At 36.3% G+C, this 20,227-nt stretch overlaps 4 protein-coding genes across 4 annotated transcripts; 1 reads left to right on the forward strand and 3 right to left on the reverse strand.

Moving 5' to 3' along the window:
* Positions 1-722: 722 nt before the first annotated feature.
* LOC125212901 (membrane-associated kinase regulator 5-like) lies at positions 723-1,915 on the reverse strand. Its single transcript, XM_048113192.1, has 2 exons — positions 997-1,915; positions 723-903 (listed from the first exon to the last, which is right to left on the reverse strand). Exons 1-2 carry the CDS (start codon positions 1,778-1,780, stop codon positions 869-871), a joined length of 819 nt encoding a protein of 272 aa, XP_047969149.1. The 5' UTR covers positions 1,781-1,915; the 3' UTR covers positions 723-868.
* Positions 1,916-3,215: 1,300 nt separating this feature from the next.
* Positions 3,216-4,766, forward strand: LOC125209720 (reticulon-like protein B2). The gene is made up of 5 exons (XM_048109303.1): positions 3,216-3,443; positions 3,729-3,909; positions 3,983-4,124; positions 4,258-4,327; positions 4,418-4,766. Exons 1-5 carry the CDS (start codon positions 3,305-3,307, stop codon positions 4,582-4,584), a joined length of 699 nt encoding a protein of 232 aa, XP_047965260.1. The 5' UTR covers positions 3,216-3,304; the 3' UTR covers positions 4,585-4,766.
* A 591-nt stretch (positions 4,767-5,357) lies between these two features.
* On the reverse strand, positions 5,358-10,729 carry LOC125215595. The gene is made up of 16 exons (XM_048117053.1): positions 10,349-10,729; positions 10,025-10,146; positions 9,834-9,922; positions 9,716-9,748; positions 9,466-9,559; positions 8,946-8,988; positions 8,774-8,862; positions 8,415-8,479; positions 7,826-8,316; positions 7,646-7,733; positions 7,468-7,578; positions 6,604-7,172; positions 6,388-6,523; positions 6,244-6,312; positions 6,062-6,157; positions 5,358-5,815 (listed from the first exon to the last, which is right to left on the reverse strand). Exons 1-16 carry the CDS (start codon positions 10,567-10,569, stop codon positions 5,702-5,704), a joined length of 2,430 nt encoding a protein of 809 aa, XP_047973010.1. The 5' UTR covers positions 10,570-10,729; the 3' UTR covers positions 5,358-5,701.
* A 3,120-nt stretch (positions 10,730-13,849) lies between these two features.
* On the reverse strand, positions 13,850-17,378 carry LOC125213160 (calcium-dependent protein kinase 1-like). The gene is made up of 8 exons (XM_048113541.1): positions 16,673-17,378; positions 16,288-16,431; positions 15,908-16,060; positions 15,080-15,195; positions 14,830-14,997; positions 14,519-14,646; positions 14,343-14,442; positions 13,850-14,257 (listed from the first exon to the last, which is right to left on the reverse strand). Exons 1-8 carry the CDS (start codon positions 17,313-17,315, stop codon positions 14,174-14,176), a joined length of 1,536 nt encoding a protein of 511 aa, XP_047969498.1. The 5' UTR covers positions 17,316-17,378; the 3' UTR covers positions 13,850-14,173.
* Between the last annotated feature and the right edge of the window lie 2,849 nt (positions 17,379-20,227).

The raw sequence follows: 20,227 nt of genomic DNA on the forward strand, positions 1-20,227 counted from the left end.
GTAAGGAGGTACAAAGATTCTCTCTCCTTTTTATTCACTTTTTGAAGTGCTTTCCCTTTCATTCTTTACATGATAAAATGCTCATAATACTTTATTGCATATACATCGTAATGCAAGTGATTGATGAACAACATTGAAGTTGATGTCCCCACTCTTAACCACGTCTCATATCAGTGTAAATTATGGAGAAATGGACGTATCAATGTACAATTTAGAGAGTATTAGGAATGCCATGTGCCTCGAATCAAGGCTTTAATAATTTGAAACTTTCAAAACAAGCATTAGTTATTGATTTGACGATTTCGGGTCCGATTCAAGACTAGACAATCAAAGGATAGAACGCGCTTAATTGATAAGACGCTTCATCTTTAATTAATAAATTTATGATTCTCATTACCTAGCTAGCATATATTCAAGGGGGCCATATATATGTCGGTCACCTCTTGCAGTTGGATCATTGCAGATAGCATAAGATGGATGCTTTGAGTAGTTTATCTTACTATAGTAGTACTGATGTTATTTGTACTTTAGTCGATAGGTCACTTTTTTAAGTAATGTGGAAGAGGATAATAACATGTTATTGTTTGATTCTATAGAAGTATTCTAGTTATATATTAAGACAAAAAAAAACTAGTATGATGGTAGTTGTTTAGATCTAGATTTCTAGTATGACAAATAACTATAAAAATATGAATGATATGTTGAGGTATTTGAGTCATGGCTTTTCTCAAATCAACACTGAATATTTTCATTGATTTTTGATTTTACAATATACGTACGAGTTACAAATTATAGTCCATCTGTCGTAAGGAAGATGATCCATGGCTATACAACTTTCCCGGAACATAAACTAGAAATCACAGACTTCTCATGCATCACTCACCGACCGGGACAATTCTCTTTCTGAAAAATCACATTTGTAAAATTAAAAAAAACGTTAAATATGAATAATTACATTTATAGATTTAAGAGATGAATCAGTGTTTAATTAATTACCACTATCTGAATGGAATGATCTCTTGCAATGCAAAATAGCGCCTTGAATCCCATCCTGCACCTCCAACAGCGAGTCGTCACGGCGGTTTCCCGGCGGCGACACCGAAGTTGAGCGGCTCTTCCCCAAATGCTTACGCACTACTTTAATCCCCGCCTGCAGATTACTATTGCTCCGGAACCCCGATTTGGCCATCTCCGGCGGAGGAGAGGCTGCGCCGGAAAACTTCATCTTCTCAACACGGACGTACAAAGGCTTGAGAATATTCAAGTACTTGTGCAGGATTTCTTTCCCCAACTTGTCCGAATCTGGATCTTCCGAGATGCTACAATCTCTCGCAAACAGAGAAATCAGCGGTCCTTTCACTTCATCCACTTTGAATTTAACCCGAAGAAGCTCCTTCTTCGGTTTTTCGGTTTTCTCATTTGAGGAATTAGGTTTTCCGAAGAGGACTCCGAATTTTCCCGCCGTTTTCACAAACGAAAGGGGGAATTTGGGATTTCCTTCTGAGTGATTCGATTCGATGCTCGACCGCGGCTTGTAAGTTTGATTGATGGCGTCCAGGTTGAGCTCGATTTCTCTCATGTCTTGTTCGTATTCCGACGAGTCGCCGGAATTCGGAGATGCGTGGTGGTCGATGTGATTGGAGAGGGTGAATTCGAGGTCGAAGAATGGGCCGTCGAAGCCGTAGTCGGAGAAGGGGCTGGCGGCGGGGAGGAAGAGGGGAGAGGTGGGGCGTGAATTTCCAGCATTGGCGGCGCCGGTTGTGCGCCAGTAATTGAGCATGGTTAGGGCTTCCAGAGTAGGTAGAGCCAGTGTAGCAGCTGAGTTTACACCCCAAGAGATTAATAAACAATGATCTTTAAATAAAGTCTGTTTCTTAGAGAGAGAGAGAGAGTTTGTTTGCAGTTTGCAGTTACAGCATGCGGAGGAGGCCTTATAAAGGAAGTTTGTGTTGGAAAATCATGTGATTACAATTATATAAAAATTTTATTATGAAGATAAAAAAAAGTAAAATCAAAATATTTTGTACGAGGAATTAAAGATAAGCAGCGGCAAATGTTTTTCTCATCATACCATAGAAAAACAATTTACATTCATAAGAAAACGACGTAATTTAGGAGAAATGATTCAATTGAAATTTAATTGGCCTTTTTATTTTTATATACTCCTATTTTTATTGCCAATTAACATGACTCATGGACTCATGTGATGTGTTGAAATTTCTCTCTCAGTATTCACCGCCTATTAATTCACATCACAGATTCACAACTAACAAACACATGCTAAAATCAAACACCATCTAATATTGGTCTCTAAAATCTAACATTCGCTCAAAATTTAGTATTTCCTACGAACTTTAAAATTAGTCTAGAATATCACAAACGTTGCACTTTGTTTGGTATTTCTCAAATTGACCCAAATAAAATATTTTCATCAAAATCTTATTTTAGATGAGCAACTGTGATACGTTTTATGGTATTTTAAACCACTTTTTTTAAGTTCATAACAAGTAGTAGGATAAAAAGTCATGTAGAAAATGATATTGATTTAATTGTGTTAAGTATGATAAAAAAAAAAAAGGCTTGTAAGTTAGTCAAATATGCTGATAGACATGCCTAGGAAATACCAAACAAAGTGCAAGTTTATGATATTCTAAATCAATTTTAAAGTTCATGAGAAATACAAAAATTTGGGCAAAATTCATGGTTTCAGATACCAATATCCTTAAATAAATCAACATCTCTCAACATCGTCATCACAGGAGGATTGGGCCGCCCACCATGGACTCACTCCATAACTGGAAGGGAACAACAGCGGCCGCCACTAGGGTTTTTTTGTATTTTCGCGCAAGAGACACAAATTGGGGCGTTGAGTGGCGGGACGCGTCTCATTAATTAGAGACGCATAAGAATCACGCGTATCTCACAAATTCAGAACTAAAAACGCCATTATAGTGAACTAAATCGCTCTTATAGTGTGATTCTAGTTATCTATTTAAAATTAGTTATATATTGATGGTCGCTCCGTCTAAATATGTTTTTGTAAAATTTATATGCATCCAACTCCAATAGTCCAATTGCTATTCACCAATTCTCATCGCGGTTTATTGATAACCAATTAATTATAATAATTAAACATATTAAATTATTTATATTAATAAATCAAGTGTAATTGCATGAGTTGTTACAGTAGCACGTAAAGTCGTAATCCCCCCAACTCTCTCTCGTCCGTCTATACAATCGAGCTGTTGTATGTATATTGCGATCAATCCTCAAAACACAAGAGGAGGAACGCATACACATTTTGATGGATGAAATTGAAACTCGCGATTTGTCATCCTCGTCGGATTCCGAGGAGGAAAAACCATCCTCCATCAAGGGCAAGACCGTTTACCGCCTCTTCGGCCGCGAGCGCCCCCTTCACATGGTCCTCGGCGGTGGCAAACGTACGTTCACAATTTTCAATTTTATTCTGTTTTTTTTTTTGTTGTTGTGGTAATTAATCATATATATATATACATTTATTCATAAGAATGTTAGATGATGAGAAGGATTTCTTATTTCATTTATGCAAATTTTCCGGAAAAAATTGTTTCTCCATTATCATAGCCTAATTCGATTGCTTATATGGCATAGTAATTGATTTAGGAATGTTGGATTTGTATGTATACATAAATGCTGTTGCAGTTTGAGGTAATTATGAATTAGAATGTAATGTATTGGATGATCAGATGCTGATGTAATGCTATGGAGGGAGAAAAAAGTATCAGCAGGGATCCTTGGTGGTGCCACAGCTATTTGGTTTTTGTTTGAAGTGCTTGACTTCCATTTTGTGTCCTTGATCTGTTACACTTTGATGCTCGGTTCAGCTTGTCTTTTCTTGTGGGCCAATGCCGGAACCTTCCTCAGCAGGTATCATTCTATGCTTTATTAGGCTTCCTAGTTTCGCTTGATGTTTATGCCGTTTCATTTCCGTTGCTACTAGATCTCTTCCAGAAATCCCGGAACTTAGAATCCCGGAAGCGCTGGCAGTGAAGGTAGCCTCTGATTTGAGGATTCTGATCAATCAAGCATTTGCTGTTTTGAGGGATGTTGCATCAGGAAAGGATATGAAGAAGTTTATCGCGGTATTTACCTTTTTATCGTCTCTGTTCTTGATGGCTTGAACAACTAGTAATCTTTGGTGCTTTACTCATTTGATTTATAAACTTCATTTACAAATCAATATATGGAATTGATGGTTGCCATTTCATTTTGCAGGTGATTGTTGGCTTATGGATGATGTCAGTTGCAGGGCGTTACTGGGAATTCTTGACAGTCCTCTATTCAGGTAAAAGCGGAATGTATACGGTGTTGTTATTACCTACTTGTATGCGTTGAATGTGGGAGTTTGACGCGATAACACTTGTTTTGGAAATAGTTATGGTGGTGGCATTCAGTGTGCCCCGGTTCTACGAGAAGTATGAAGATCAGGTTGACGCGTATGGGGAGAAGGCAGAGGCTGAGTTTTGGAAACAATATGCAGTGTTTGATGCCAAAGTCTTGAGCAAGATACCAAAGTATAATAATAACAAGAAGATGGCATGAGTGGTTTTAGATTTATTTTCATGGTTATCAAATAGGAAGCTTAGTGGTTCCATTCTTTTGTGTTGATTAAAGTGATTTTTTGTAAGGTTTTAGCCCTCATATGTTTTTGCTTTGAATCTTAGTTTTGCAATAATTCATGTATAATTCTCTGGAAATTTGTTTTGGTTTTTTTGTGGTTTAGAATGAGCTTATTGAAAATGGAGTGCATCTTCCTCTTTCGTTTTCAATTAATGTTAGTAGTACCATTTTTAGATCTCACTCTTGTTTTCAATTATTGTTATTGTCGAAGAAATATGAAACAGGTTATGTGATGTGAGAGAATCTTCTTACGATTGATATTAAATGTGAAAGCCTCAACATTTGTTTGTGTACTAAAGAAAAAAAGAATACATGGTTCTCCCCACTAAGTGTGACCAAACAACTGAAAATTTTGTGAAGATACTAATAAACTAGACCAGTCTAAAAGTGGTGCACATCTGATCCTCTATTTCAACATTATTTTCTGTGCTTGATCAATGTCTGATTATTAAATTTATTATTTAAATGGTATTTATCATAAAACTTACTTACATTAATAATGAAACAACATACTATGATGTTAAAAATGGGATGTCAATATGAAATTGAATATGGTGTTATATGGAGTACTAGTATCATTAATAAAACTACACATAAAACTTAATACTATAATTATATAAAAATCTGCATAAATATAACTTATTTATTGGAATCTGGCAAGAGACCATTTCAAAAACAAAACAAAATAAATTCTATTTAAAAAATATCAATATATTAATAATTTTAATAGTTTACAATTTACATATAACACACAGCTAACAATAACATCTACCGCTGTAGGATATCTTCAGCTTGGCAGAGCTCACATATTAACAAACAATCAACAACAAATTTTGAAGAGGTTTCTATTTCCCCAAAGCTGTAGCTAAGAATTTCTAACTACTACATAGACTACAACAAGCCGAGGAGCACAAATTGAAGGAGAATCCTTCAATCATCTTCAATAACAAAATATATTCCACTAAAAGCTACTATGAATTTAATACAGTAATAAATACGACAATAGAGTGTTGGCCGATCTCAGAACACAACCGGCATTCTACAAGAAGTAAGATAGTTGTTCCTTTTTCCTTGTACCACCTTCCCCGTGTAATTCGTTCCATTGCTTCAACTCTGACATTATAGTCCCTTCACTTGCAAAGCTAGGTGCAACCTGTTGTCATCACAGCATACTTGGTTCATTAACGCAACAAAAAGCTTGAATAAATGAGAGCATATATATCAAAGATCCATGCCTTTTTAAATAACAAGCTGAATTGTTTGGATTGTGATGCTTACTCGGCAGCCATATATTATCGCTAAATTTGAAAACTGACTACTAATTTTGGATGAAGGATATAATTGCTCAATTAGGTGATACTTTTTTGTGGTTTGGATGAATATGTAATCATGCAATTACCTGATTCTTTGCGTCTTTCAAATCTTGCATGTTCAATGGCCTGATATTGACTTCCCTCTCCCCACCAGACTGCTGCACTTCCTCATCTTTACGCTTCTTTAATGTGCACAAAAGATGAAGCATTATGAATATGAAGACGCGTGTGTATATTGATATAAAATGTAACTATGTCAGATAGTTACCTGCTCTTTCTGACATTCTTGCTTTATTAACTCGCGAACAGGTCGGTATGCAGCAGTTATACACAAGTTCTGCTTATGAAATTTTTGTTAGAATCAGAAGATGTGATTTAACTTCATATAAGAGACTAAGAACATTTTAAGAACCTTTAAATCACTTCCGCTGTATCCTTCTGTCATTGTTGCAAGCTCTGTAAAGTCCAATCCTTCTGCTTTATCCTTTGCCAATAGCGTCCTTATAATCTTCTCTCTGTTCTCCACAGACGGTAAACCAACCATAATTCTGTGACAATCAACAGATAGTTATAGTAAGAAACGAATTTTCAGCAAACTTGTAGTATTTAAATATGTAGGAGAACTTACCTTCTCTCAAAGCGCCTGATGATTGCTTCATCGAGATCGAATGGCCTATTGGTTGCAGCTAGAACTAGAATCCTTTCACCAGGGTTTGTCAGTAAGCCATCCCAATGAGTCATGAATTCATTCTTAATCTTTCGCATGGCTTCATGTTCCCCACTTTTGTTTCGTTGCCCAAGCATGCTGTCAACTTCATCCACGAAAATTATGGTTGGAGATACCTTGCCTGCAAGAGTGAATAGTGCTCGAACTTTCTTTTCATCTTCACCAAACCACTTGGAAGCTATAGTAGACATTGAAACATTGATAAAGCTTGCTCCAGCTTCGTTAGCTATGGCCTTGGCTAGCATAGTCTTCCCCGTGCCAGGAGGCCCGAAAAGCAGTATTCCCCTACATGGTTTCAAAAGGCCACCTTCAAAAAGGTCAGGTCTTCTAAGTGGTAGCATCACTAATTCCTGAAGGGAATCCTTTATATCATCTAAGGCTCCTATATCTGCAAATGTCACACCAAGTTCACTCGCAGGTATGACTTCTGGCCGGATAAGTCTTTCAAATTCATTGTCCGGTGCGACTTCCTGATGCAACCAAAATGATAAACAGATCTATTAATAGAGGAAGATATGATCTTTAGTTCTAATGAAACATGAGTAAAGTGGAGTGCCACAATCTGCATCATACATAATGCATGGAAAGAAGAGTAAGGGGCATGTTCAGTCAATAATTCTTAATGGAGGATAAGTCATTAAATTGTATTAGAGAATAGAAATAAACAATCAATGCTATTTCCAAGTTCAGAAAAGATAAGCATCCAAAACATGAAAAATTCAACTGAGGAACTAAAAATGAATGAAACTGGAAAATTATCCTTACAGGGGCCTTTGATGCTGGGAGTTCTTCGCTCTTGCTTTCGGGTGCAGTTGTCAGTGATTTTGTTTCAGGCACTGATGCAGCAGCTATTGCAGCTACTCCATCTAATGTAACCTGTGATTTAACACCATCTTATTACTATTCTCAGGCGACAATAGTATGTATAACTCGAGAAACCAACCTTTGGCTGTTCTACGTGGGCTTCAAGCTTCATGGCTTCATTTCCATGATAATGACTTCCCTGAAATATACCTAACCCATGGGATAGGCTGTTTGAAGACGAGAAAATAAGTAAGCACGTTTACACACATTCACCCTAGTGATGAATAATAATTTATAAAATGGCACCAAAAAGACCCACCTTGACGAGGATATAACAAGCTTCCCATTTCTGTATTCAGGTTCCTTGACATTTGTCAGATGGTGAGAGATAGCTGATACCACAATTTCTTCAATATAGTTGCTAAGAACCATTGTGTCGGCCATACAGACAGAGCCCAAATCATCGCAAGAAATGTCATTAGCAGCAAGTACCTCGCTTATATGATTTTTGTTGTCCTGATATTGGAACATCTTCATATCCTCCTCCAGCTTAGCCTTCCAGTTTATATTGTCATCGGTCGGGGGCCTAATTTCGATGTTATAAGGAAATAGTGAATAAATCTTCTCGTCAACTGATGCATAGCTATCTTCTTGGTCAACAAGCCTCGAGCCAAGGATGACTACGGATCCAGACAATTTCTTCAACATTTTCTGGAACATTGTATACAGTTTCTGGGATCTACCCAATAGTGGCTCAACATCCCTGAGGTAGAGTATAATGGGACTGATGTTTGATACTTTGGTAAGAACCTATATCGTTGACACTATACTGTCAGTAGAAATTCTACATAATGTCGTCCATTAGCAGGGGCACGTAGAAAAGCATTACACATGAATGGAAATCTTACCTTGTAAAGTGTTTGTATAAAAAGTTTCTCACTAAAACACCAGCCACTTGCACGCTTTGGTGGAGCTAAAAAAGGTTGAGATTCAAGACTAAGAAACATAAATAAAGGTATATGACAACATAATACTTCATTATATATCAAAACTGATCCACTTAAAAGAAGATTCCTGAACCACTTAACTCCGACACACTCTGTCAAGGATTTTAATCTGCAGTAGCCTTGTAAAATGATCAGCTATAGATAGACTAATTTCAAACTGCTAATAAAAAATAAGTCCATTTTATCTTAATTTTAGTGGAGGCATTCGATCTTTACAAAAGCATATAATGAAGAGTACATTATATCATTTTCCATTCAACCTGAATTTCCCATCAAAGCAAGATTATTCATGTTTGCTGAGGCAGATGCATTCCTGCGCATCATTCCTGGAGCAGGGCCTTCCTGTCCACTGCATGTACATAAGCACGCATATGATGATACATTCATGAGCTAATGACATATAAGATGAAACGCAGATAAAATCATACGTACTATGATGAAAGATTGACTCCACTACTCTTCCTGCTTAGAGTCCCTACAAACAAAAAGAAAAGTGCATTTAGAAGAACCAAAATAAAGAACATGATGTCAATATATTGAACACTGCGAACGATTTGAACATTAGTAATTGGTGAATGCTAAGATAGGAAGAGTTCGATAACCAAAGCTTTGCAAGGGCTGGAATACAATCACAAAGAAGTTTTAATTGCACAGGGGCTTTCCTTGTTATTTAAGATCACTCACTCTGCTCTCAAAACCTGACAATTATATGCTTAGATGCACCAAATAATGATGGAGATGCATGATCAATCATGAGCACAGATCACAGTTGTCACTCAATGCAAATTTGCAATTATAAATCAGAAGAAATAGAGACTATGAACTGACTAATAAAGAACAACTTGTCATTATTAAATTTGGAGATCACATTTCGAGTGAAAATACACTTGCATTCATGATCTACACACACAAAAAAAAGATACTGCCTTACAAAAAAATTATCTATTCATACCTCTTCTCTCCTCTTTAGGCTGAAGCATTGCAAATGATCCAAATAATTCAGACATTCGGCTCAATGTTGCTTCAGATGTAGACCTTTTGAAAGACTATAAAAGGTATATGTCAGAAATTGGAAAGTAGTTCAAACATATAAGCCTCACTTTGTGATTGAAGGACTGAAACCCCACATAACCAGATGACAAGTAATACACTTTGTCGGATAAATACACCGAACAAAATGTTTAAACAAATGATGCACTTACAGGTTCACTGGAACATCCATACTTGCTCTGAATCTGTTTTCAAAATTCAGAAAAGAGACTCACTTAGTAGAAATAGCATAGAGAAATTATCTGATGCCTAAGAAAGTACCCTACTCACCTTCAATGAAAAATCGGATGTATCTAACAACAACAACTTGGCCTCAAAAAAGTGAGCTAGGGCCTTAGCAAGCGTTTGGTGATACATTTCTAGTAAAACATGAAACATATGACTCATAAACTACCTGTAAGATGTTTGGGAGGAAGAATAGCTTCAAATAAACCAAATAATCTGAAAGCTAAATGACCTACCTGTGGTTCCAGACAGCAAAATTGCTCGACTAGCAGGAGCTAGATTGCGTGTGTGCTTAGAGAAATGGGATTTCTTCAAATGGACAAAAGTAGCACTTGTTAACAAGACCCTTGTCTGTTCACTGCCCGTTTGATTTAGAAGAAGAAATCAGTGGGAATGCATGGCTAAGCAATTGAGACATTCACATAAGGAATTATAAACCAATTCTGAAATAAAAATGCCTTTTAATATGAACCAACTCTGAAACAGCAAGAGATATTCTATTTCACATTGCATTCATCAACTATGTACTTTCAAAAACGAAACAAATTCACAAAATTTACCTTAGATAGTAGGGGAATTGATCGAAGGTGACATTGTAATCCCTTCCATTACCGATGAGCCCTATCATCTCCTCCTCCATAATCAGCGGCGACAATCCGTTGGCATCGGCCCCGCCGCCCGCCCATTTCCCAACTGCGTTCGACCCCGATGCCAATCCGAGGCCTACTCCTACTCCGATGCCCACGCCCAGCGCGGACATCACCACATGCTTCGATTCCATTTTCCCCAATACTAATCGTACAATTTGGCGCGAAAATCCTCAAATTTTTCCACCGATTAAATAGAAAATAGCTTACTAATGTGATTAGCAAATTGAAAATCTAGAAATGGTTATAGAAGGGTGGATGAATTTGTCCAGAAAATGGGAGGTTTGGCTTTTGGTTGTGAATGATCATAATTGAAGCGGTTAATCCCGCTATCGAAGGCGCCCTTATATACGATTTTGAAAGAAGGTTGCGCACCTTTAACGGTCTCTACTGCGAGATATTCATCGTCCATTCCAAATATTTTTTTGTTATATAATTATGGATGTACATGCAAACTCTTCTAATCTTTACAAAATACTATTTTCAGAACTAAGACAACTCTTCACATTTATTTTGTATTATAATTGGGTCTCTGATATTCTACTTTTATGTTAACAAATTAATAATAGGTCGACTTAAGTCAGTTATTTTCGAAGGTCAGAATATCGGAACACATGTTTTTAAACATAATTTCTAGTATATTTCACCTCTTTTTTTTGGGGTGCAAGAGACTAGTCAAAACCAGACTTATACATCAACTTTACTACTAGAAGAATATGCGCACGAGATATACTCATTTTATAATATATGCATGATTTGCGCAATGATCATATTAACGGAAATTGGATATGCATATTTTGCCGAGTCCAGAAAAATAAAGACCAAAAGAATCCTTAAAATTTCACCTAGGATTATTGTGATATAGAAAGATTATTAGAAGATCATATTGATGACGTATTAGATCTTTTTAATAAAACAACACAATCACATTAGAAAATTTCCGTAATTTAGAGTAATTGATTTATATCAATATGACGTGATATGACAATGCCCCTTGCCAAAAAAAAAATCCTTTTTTGGCTTACATTATTAATTTTCATTGAATAATTAAGTACTCCTTACCAATTCACCTTCCTTAGTTATTTTTTTATGGATTTACATGTAACACAGTATGTAGTAGGACTACTCCACTTGATACTTGGTCAGTTAAATTTCTTATTTCTGTCGTTGAATAGTTTACGAGCTTTGCAGGTAAAGAGGTGAAATGATCACTACTCTCATTCTATGCTAACTAGTATCACCCTCGTGCTATGCACGAATCATTTTATTTTCTTCACACGCTTATTTTATACTGTAAAATAATTTTACGAAACAATAAACAATATCATCATATAAATTCAAAAATCATAAATATATATAATAAAAATGTATTAAATTCTCATTTTATGTATTATAGATATAGATATTGTTTGATAACAATTCTAAAAATATAAGTAAATTAAAATACTATGCCAATTATTGAATATTTAAAATTGTTATAAAGAATAAATCATTATAAGACAACATTCACATACACATATACAAAGAAGTATGTCAATAAATAATTAACTATTAACATAATAGAGATAATATAAATTATACAGGTCCTATATATTGCTAGATGTCTTGAACGTCAAATTTGTATCTTTTTTCAACCTTCAATTTTCTTCATTTTTTACTACAAAGTGTCTGCAACAAATTTATTAATAGAAAATGTACATGTAGATAAATATATACACATTATTATCTTATTTATTACTATAGTCAATCCAACTTTTGTGACACTGCTTCATAGTATAACTATAACTTCATTGATAATGTAGATAAAATAAAAAAATTGTGCTAAAATGAAGAAATATATTATGCATGTTTTTGAGTTAGGAATGTTATAATTTTGTCCTCTTTAAGAATTGCTAGAAATATTGAGATAAATTTTCCGAACCATACACATGCGGTACTCTAACTATTAAAATCAAAGAAAAAGAACAACAATAAATGAAATATAAATTACAATGAAAATTATAAATTAAACTGAACTATAAGTCGAGTCGAAGAAAATCCGCTTTCCCCAAGACAAATTATGTCACGACTATCTCTCTTGGATTGTCGTATTATTATCTTAACTTGTAGAAACATCTCAAATCTGATAGGCACCGATAAACTCGATGATGCTTCAAAAATTGAGCAATACAATGCGCCAAAATGCACAATAAAATATTGAGAGCTTTAGAGAGATTGAAAATTTTTGGTTGTGTATAATCCATTTACTCTATGCTTTTTATAGATACTTAAGATTGCGCTGGTAAGACACTTCCTAGTCGAGTTTCATTTCATTGCAATATAGTGACTCTATACACTAAAAAACCAAACCTTGAAACCTAAATCATAAACCCGCCACAATTCAATAAAAATTGCATAGCTTGAAAATTAAAATATGATCCATTAAACATACTACAATAAAATGTAAACATAAATGAAAACATATTTAAACATTGAAATTTAGTACATACTATAGTAATAAAATGTAAAACGCCTTATTACTACTACAATCTAACCAATTACATTAGCCCTTGAACTCCAGCCACCTTTAACTCATAGAACGAATAATAAATTCATAGCCTAAAATACGAGCGGCGCCTTTGAGTCTCTTCGTCCTCCACACCTCTGGAGTCTCTATCTTCTTCAACTTCTTTTCAGTTCCAGAGCTTTTCTTCTTTCCTTCTACCCAACATTTTAATATCTAGAAAAAAATTGATCTTGAAGGTATGTAAATAATACCAACCCATTACCCATGTATCTCATCTCCGGTTTTCTTGCCGGAATCACGATGGAGGACTCTAGCAACTATGGCAAGGAAAATTGCGACGTACTTAGTGGAGATATTTATGAAAATTTATAGAGAGGGAAAGAAGTTGGAAGGAGTAGAGAAAATTAATGCCCTAAATGTGTGGAAGAAGAAAAGACAGATAATTTAGTGAATTTATTTATTATGGCCCGCATATGATTGGTTCCATCATTCACCATTCATTTGATTAATTTAAAATTATATAGAAATAAATGGATGAAATTATATAATGTAACCGTTATATTAAGTACTTAGTGGAGATATTAAGTACTTATTTAAAAATTAATAAAAATTTAGTTAAGGAAATGCTTATAGTTGGTCAACTTATTAAGAAACGTTCACTAAACAAAATTATTAAGAAACGTCCACTAAGCACTAATTTTAGTTTCATTGTTCCATTGTTCCGGTGAAAGTATATCATTTTTAATAAAAGTATAATATAATTTTATATTTCCATAAATACTCCCAAAACTCCCCCTTTATATATGTATAGATTAGAATCATATTATATAAAATACTAAATAAATAACATTTCACTGCTTTGTTCAATAAATTCAAAATATTCTTCAACTCTGCTCCAGAACACAACATAAAAAATCGGTTGACGATTGGAATCATTTTCCCAAAAAGTTATCTTTAAACAACATAAAACTTTGTCACTACATGCGCAATCAGCAATCTGTCTGTATAATACAAAACATATGTGATTAATAAATTTGCCTTCACCAGCAGATCACGTACCTGAACAGGTGCAGCCTCCACGACTGCACTTCAACCTCGAACAGATTATCAAGCACACACGAGAAAGGCCATGAACTACACCGTATTTAAGTTTAAATGAATCAAGCGCTGAACCAGCCTCTGCTCGAAATGAAACTAACTCGAACAAAGCTCGTCTAGATCATATGTTGATTCTATTTTCTCCTCCTCGTTCCTACAATGTCTGGGTTGCCTTTCTTCATCATTGCCACAAACTCATCATAGTTGATCTTCCCATCCTGGAACGGGAAGTAACACGTTATTCACAATATATTTTAGAGACTAAGTATATTTCACCGGAGATGTAAGCAATTAAAGTTTTACATTATCAGTGTCTACTTCTGCAAGGATTTCCTTTATTGTTTTAGCATCGCCCATGTTGTATTGCTTCAAGGCTTGCTCCAATTCTTCCACAGTTATGTACCTGATAGCAAAGGCAATCATTAAATAAGCACAAGATTCAAAAAAAATACATAGAGTGCAGTGATACCGAGCTCTACCCGCTCTTATCCTTGTCAAAAAATTCAAAGGCTTTGTACAGAAGGTCTTCTCTCTCCATTCGGTTCATGTGCATAGTAGCCGTTATAAACTCGATGTAATCAATTGTCCCATTTCCATCAACATCAGCCTGGAAAGTACAATCCAATGAAAAATAAATAGCCGTAGAAAGAATACACACTGTCAACATAAGCAACCATGGGATGGAAGGTGATAAGATTTAGCAGCCGTAATAGTTAATACAGCACAATAGCAGTACTAACTGAAATTAAGAGCAACGAGTTGAGACAACAAAGGGAATTAGAGATGATACCGCTTCCATATACTGCCTCACTTCAGACTCAGAAAGCTTCGTGCCCAGCTTAGGTAGACCAGCTTTGAGTTCTTCATATGTAATTGTTCCACTGTTGTCTGTATCCATGGATTTGAACATTTCCTTCAAGCCCATGATTTCTTCTTCAGAAAGATTTTCTGCAATCACCTGAAAAGCCAGAGATAGTACGAATATAGTTCTTGTCCTCTCTTCACATAGTTTAAATGAAACAAGTAGTTGATGTTCTGACCTTAAGAGCTAACTTCTTGAGTTTGTTCATTGCACGGAACTGCTTCATTCTAGTCAAAACAGCAATATCCAGAGGCTTATCAGGTGCATCCCCATCTTCTCTCATCCACGGATGATCTGCATTCACAAAAGTTGGAGTTTGTCTCATGAGTGCCAAACCACAATTGACCCTCAAAACAAGAAGCAAAACAAATATATAGAAATACTTAATAAAATCAAATAATACTAAAAATAGGAAAGGTGCAAGCTCACAAATACTATGCTGTATGCATAATTGAGCTACAACATACAAATATAGATTCCGCACAAAGGTATGGTAATATGAGCAACCAATCCATAGTAAAGGTATCGTGCAAAAGAAGACGAAAACAAAAAGGGAAATTCGAATAATGTGATTGTATATCTCGTCTCATGCCAAATTACTAATACTCTCTTAACTCTTAAGGACAATACTTTAAACCTAAAGTCAGATGTTAAACCAAAGATTAGAGTCAATCCTCCGTCTTAGTTGGACAGATATCAAGAAATTCCTTTTGCTAACCAAGTGCATCAACATAGTTACAAGAGCTCATCTGGCTATTGGATGGGTTGGTACGTTGCCTTCATTTTGCAAGTTACTTGATTGATATTCCAACATATCAAGATCACATACGTATCACCAACCACTAGCATGAATTAATAGGGTGCCTCATTCTTATGAGTCATTAGTTGCAAAAATAATCTCTTGCAGAAACTAAGTCATATTGCATATTTGCATCATGCCACCAATGTCATATATTATCACTTCCAAATTTCGAATGTCTGGGCATTACTAGAAGACTTTACTTACTTAAGACTTCAATTGCAGTTAGCCGGGATTTAGGGTCAGCCATAAGCATCTTCTTCACAAGGTCTTTGGCACTACTTGATATTGATGGCCATGGATCCGAAACAAAATCAAGGTGCCCTCGCAAAATAGAATCAAATATTCCCTGCTCATTATCTGGAATCAAAAGAACATAAACAAAAATTAATACATCAAAAAGGATCAATCACAATAGATATGTTAAACACCCCATTAATCAAAGCATATTCCCAAATTACACCCTCTACTTCGAGACACAGCAGGATAAGTTTACGAAAACTATTTTTTATCGAAACAATATAACAAAGCCAGAACTAAGTTACTCCCTTCCCATTCAGGATAGGGGTTTCTCCTTCATTAGTTACCTCCCCAGAAGGGTGGAACACCACTGAGTAAGATATACAGTATCACTCCAGCACTCCAAATATCAGCTTCGGCACCATAGTTTCGACGCAGTACTTCAGGAGCCACATAGTATGCACTACCAACTAGATCTTTGAACGAATCTCCTGAATTGAAATACAATCTGTGAGTACAAACCATCACTTCTTTGTTAAGAATCAAAGCAGGGTAAGATCAAATATGAGGTTTCCTAATTCAAATGTTAGATCTTTTGGCAGTAATTAACCTAAAAAAAGAGGGATGAAATGCAATAGTTCATCTTCTCTCGTTTCCTCAAAATTTCAAATTCAAATTCAAATTCAAATTAATCAACAAATTAGTTTGAATCAAAACCCTAATCAACATTACCTGGCTTGAAAAACGCAGATAATCCGAAATCAGTGGCCTTGAGCGGCGAATCCTCATCCTTGCTCAACAACAAGAAATTCTCCGGCTTCAAATCCCTATGCATAACCCCCATGGAGTGGCAGGCGTGCACCACGGTGACAATCTGGCGGCAGAGCCCCGCGGCGGCGCGCTCGGAGTAATGCCCCTTGGCGATAATCCGATCAAAGAGCTCCCCGCCGGCGCACAGTTCCATCACCAAATGCACATTGTGGCGATCCTCGAAGCACTCCTTGAGCTCGACGATGTTGCGGTGGCCGGTGAGGTGGTGCATGATCTGCACCTCGCGGCGGACGTCGGCGACGTCGTCGGGGGTGACGAGCTTGCGCGTGGCGATTGACTTGCACGCGAAGGCCTCGCGCGTGGCGCGGTGGGTGACGAGGTGGGTGACGCCGAACTGGCCCCGCCCGAGCTCCCGGCCGAAAGCGTAGACGGAGTGGACATCGGCCATGGGGCGGCCGAGCACGCGCCCTGTGCCCGTCGGAAGGGGGCGCCGCGGAGGCGGAGGCGCGTCGGCGGGGACCACGTTGATGGCGGGGTGTTTCCCTCCGTCGCCGGTGGGCGGGGGGTTGGCGCCGTCGCTGGTGGTGGCGTTGCAGTTACCCATTTTTTTATTTTTTTATTTGGGATTTTTATGTTACGAAACGAGTGTGTGAAGTCAAACTGTAGAGGAAGAGAGAAATAAATATGGAGTGGGTGAAGGAAGAGTACGAATGCTATGTCTTGAAGTTTTTGGGTTAAATGACAATATTGACCTTGCGTCTTCATTAATTTATTACACGGAGATATTTAGATGATTTGGTTATTTGGATTTGCTAATTTAGGAATTAATAAGAGTCGTTGATTTTATATTTGTATTGACTTCTGTTTTACGAAATTGCCTTGATTATATTATATTGATATTATATATTTATTCTGGTGTTGAAATAGGTTGACTTGAATTGATTTTTATGAAATTAAAGAGCAGTAAATAAAAGGCCGATTTCCAGTTCATATCACGTGTGATGGCTAAACTTTGTGTCCACAGCTCACATTTATTGAAGAAAAAGTGTTTCAGGAGAAACTCTATTAAGAAATGATATTCTTTATTTACTATAGTTGTCTATAAAATTATATTTGTTCTTAAATAGATTTGTAGTTAATTAATAGTAATAAATTTAAATATAATATTTTGTATTTTCCTATTATTAGTATAGCTGCATGCCGTTATCGAAAATGCACTGTATATTTTTCTGATATCGAAAATATATTTGACTTCTAACCAAGAATTTTAGATTCTTTTAAAGCTTCACATTAGAGGCAATGAAAAAACATTAACTTACGATGTTGTTATTTGGTGTCCAAATGTTGATTGTTATATTTACGGACCGGCTAATGTTCTTTACGATGAAATTTTTTTAATATTTGTAATACGAAGTATTACACTCTCTCCGTCCACAAAAAATAGACAAAGTTGTAATGACACACGTTTTAATACATAATTGGTAAAGTAAGAGAAAAGAAGAGAAAATGTGGTTTAATTGTGTTAGTGGATTGTGGGATATACGTTTAAAATAATGTGTATGGTTAGTTTTGGCTTAAAACTTTTCATTTTTAGAATTAGTAGTAGTACTCCGTAAAACTAGTCTATTTTTTTTTGGACAGTGGGAGTATATTATTATGATCAAATTTGGTATTGTTCTATACTTCAATTTTATTCCAAAATAATTAGTTCATAAACATTTTTTTCTATTTTAATTATAATTAAAATAGAATAGTATGATGATATTACTATATGATATGTATACATTTACCAATATTTTGATCCGTTCGTTCATATCTATTCTTTACTACTTTTATCATTCTATATGAATAAATATCAAAACAAATCATTTTAATGTAATATTAATATGAAGAAAATGGTCAAAAGTCCACATCAATTATTTTGTTTCGAAGTTTCCTTAGCTGGAGTAAACTGACCGGGTTATGTTATGAGAGATAATGATATGTGGTCTGAACTTAATATTGATCAGATCAATCTAGGTTGCCAATATAAGGTCAACCATGTGGCGAAGTTGCTGGGGTGCTTCTGCTGAGAAGCGACTGCCATGACCCACGAGCCGTGTTGCAGGTCTGCATTTCAGCTAGCCAGCCCCGTTGCTAGTGGCGCACGTCTTTTCTAATTGGTTTACTAGTTTGTAATATCACACAATTTTCAAAAATTTTAATTTTTTCCACGGACCTTAGACTTATCAAATGATATTACAAACTTTTAACTCGGCGTCAATTTCCCACTTACTATTCCTACTTGTTAAAAATGACATGGAAGACGAATTGTCATTTAATTAGTGACGTGAAATACTACCTATTATGGACTCAATTCCCACATCGGTTGTGAGAACAACTGGTGTGTATAGACTAAATGAGCTCTCTCTCCTAACAAGCAAGTCTTTGATCTGTATCAATTGGTGCTTTCATTGAGAGCTCAAAGGATCGGAGTGGTGGCCGGGCAACGAACTCGCCATATATGACCAACGAGTACGTTTGGGGCCGACTCGGAGTGGTGACCCACAGAGTGGTGGCCGGGCAAAGAATCCGTCATGACCAACATGGTCGTGACCAACGAGAACTCGGAGTGATGGCCTGACAAAGAACTAGCCGTGACCAACGTGGCCGTGACCAACGAGGACGTTGGCCCTTAAAGGAGGGTTGAATGTTACGGACTCAATTTCCACATTGGTTGTGAGAACAAATTATTGAAAGAAGATGTAGGAGACAATGTATTGTGTTGTGTATTCATTAGAATGATCCATCCCCCTTAATATAGGAGTTGTTACACTGTAATTACGGCATACAATCATTCTAATTCTTAGGCAAATATGCTCCCTATCAATTACCTATCAATTACATATTTCCTCCTTTAATTATGTCTCCTTATTTGGTAAGTTGGGAGTATGGTATATTTGACACTCCCCCTCAAGTTGAGCAACGGCATCCCCGATACTCAACTTGCCTAGTACCTCAATGAAGGTTTTGGTACCCCTTTTTTTCCGAACATTCTATTCCTAGAAAATTTTTGGGGGGGCCAAGATCTTTCATCTCAAACCCCCAAATAAGTTTGCCGAGATTCCATTTCCTCTTATCGTCCCCAAATGATCATTCGCCACAAAATTAGCGAAAGTCATTTTCCCCCCTCGCTTCTTCAAAAAAAGGTAGTTTCCAAGGTTTTGGATGTACCCATCCCGCTTTGTTTGTGAGAATCCCAAAACCATATTTTGGGAGTTTTAGTCCATACAATTTTTTCTTAAGTCCCCACCTTTCTTCCCCCAGACCGGGCATCTCCATGTACATTTCTTCTTTTTTTTTCGTTCAATGCAAATGCTTTGGCCCCAAAAAATGGAGCAATCTTTTTTTAAGCGCCTTTGTTCATGTGCTCATTTTTGTTTTGGGGAAAGTCTCTTCGAGTCTACTCCATAGCTCGACCCTTTTGAAATGGGTTGATCTCTAATCGATCCGCACTCCTTTGATGGTGAATATCCA

The sequence above is a fragment of the Salvia hispanica genome, chromosome 3 (assembly GCF_023119035.1).
Source record: "Salvia hispanica cultivar TCC Black 2014 chromosome 3, UniMelb_Shisp_WGS_1.0, whole genome shotgun sequence".
Lineage (NCBI taxonomy): Eukaryota > Viridiplantae > Streptophyta > Magnoliopsida > Lamiales > Lamiaceae > Salvia > Salvia hispanica.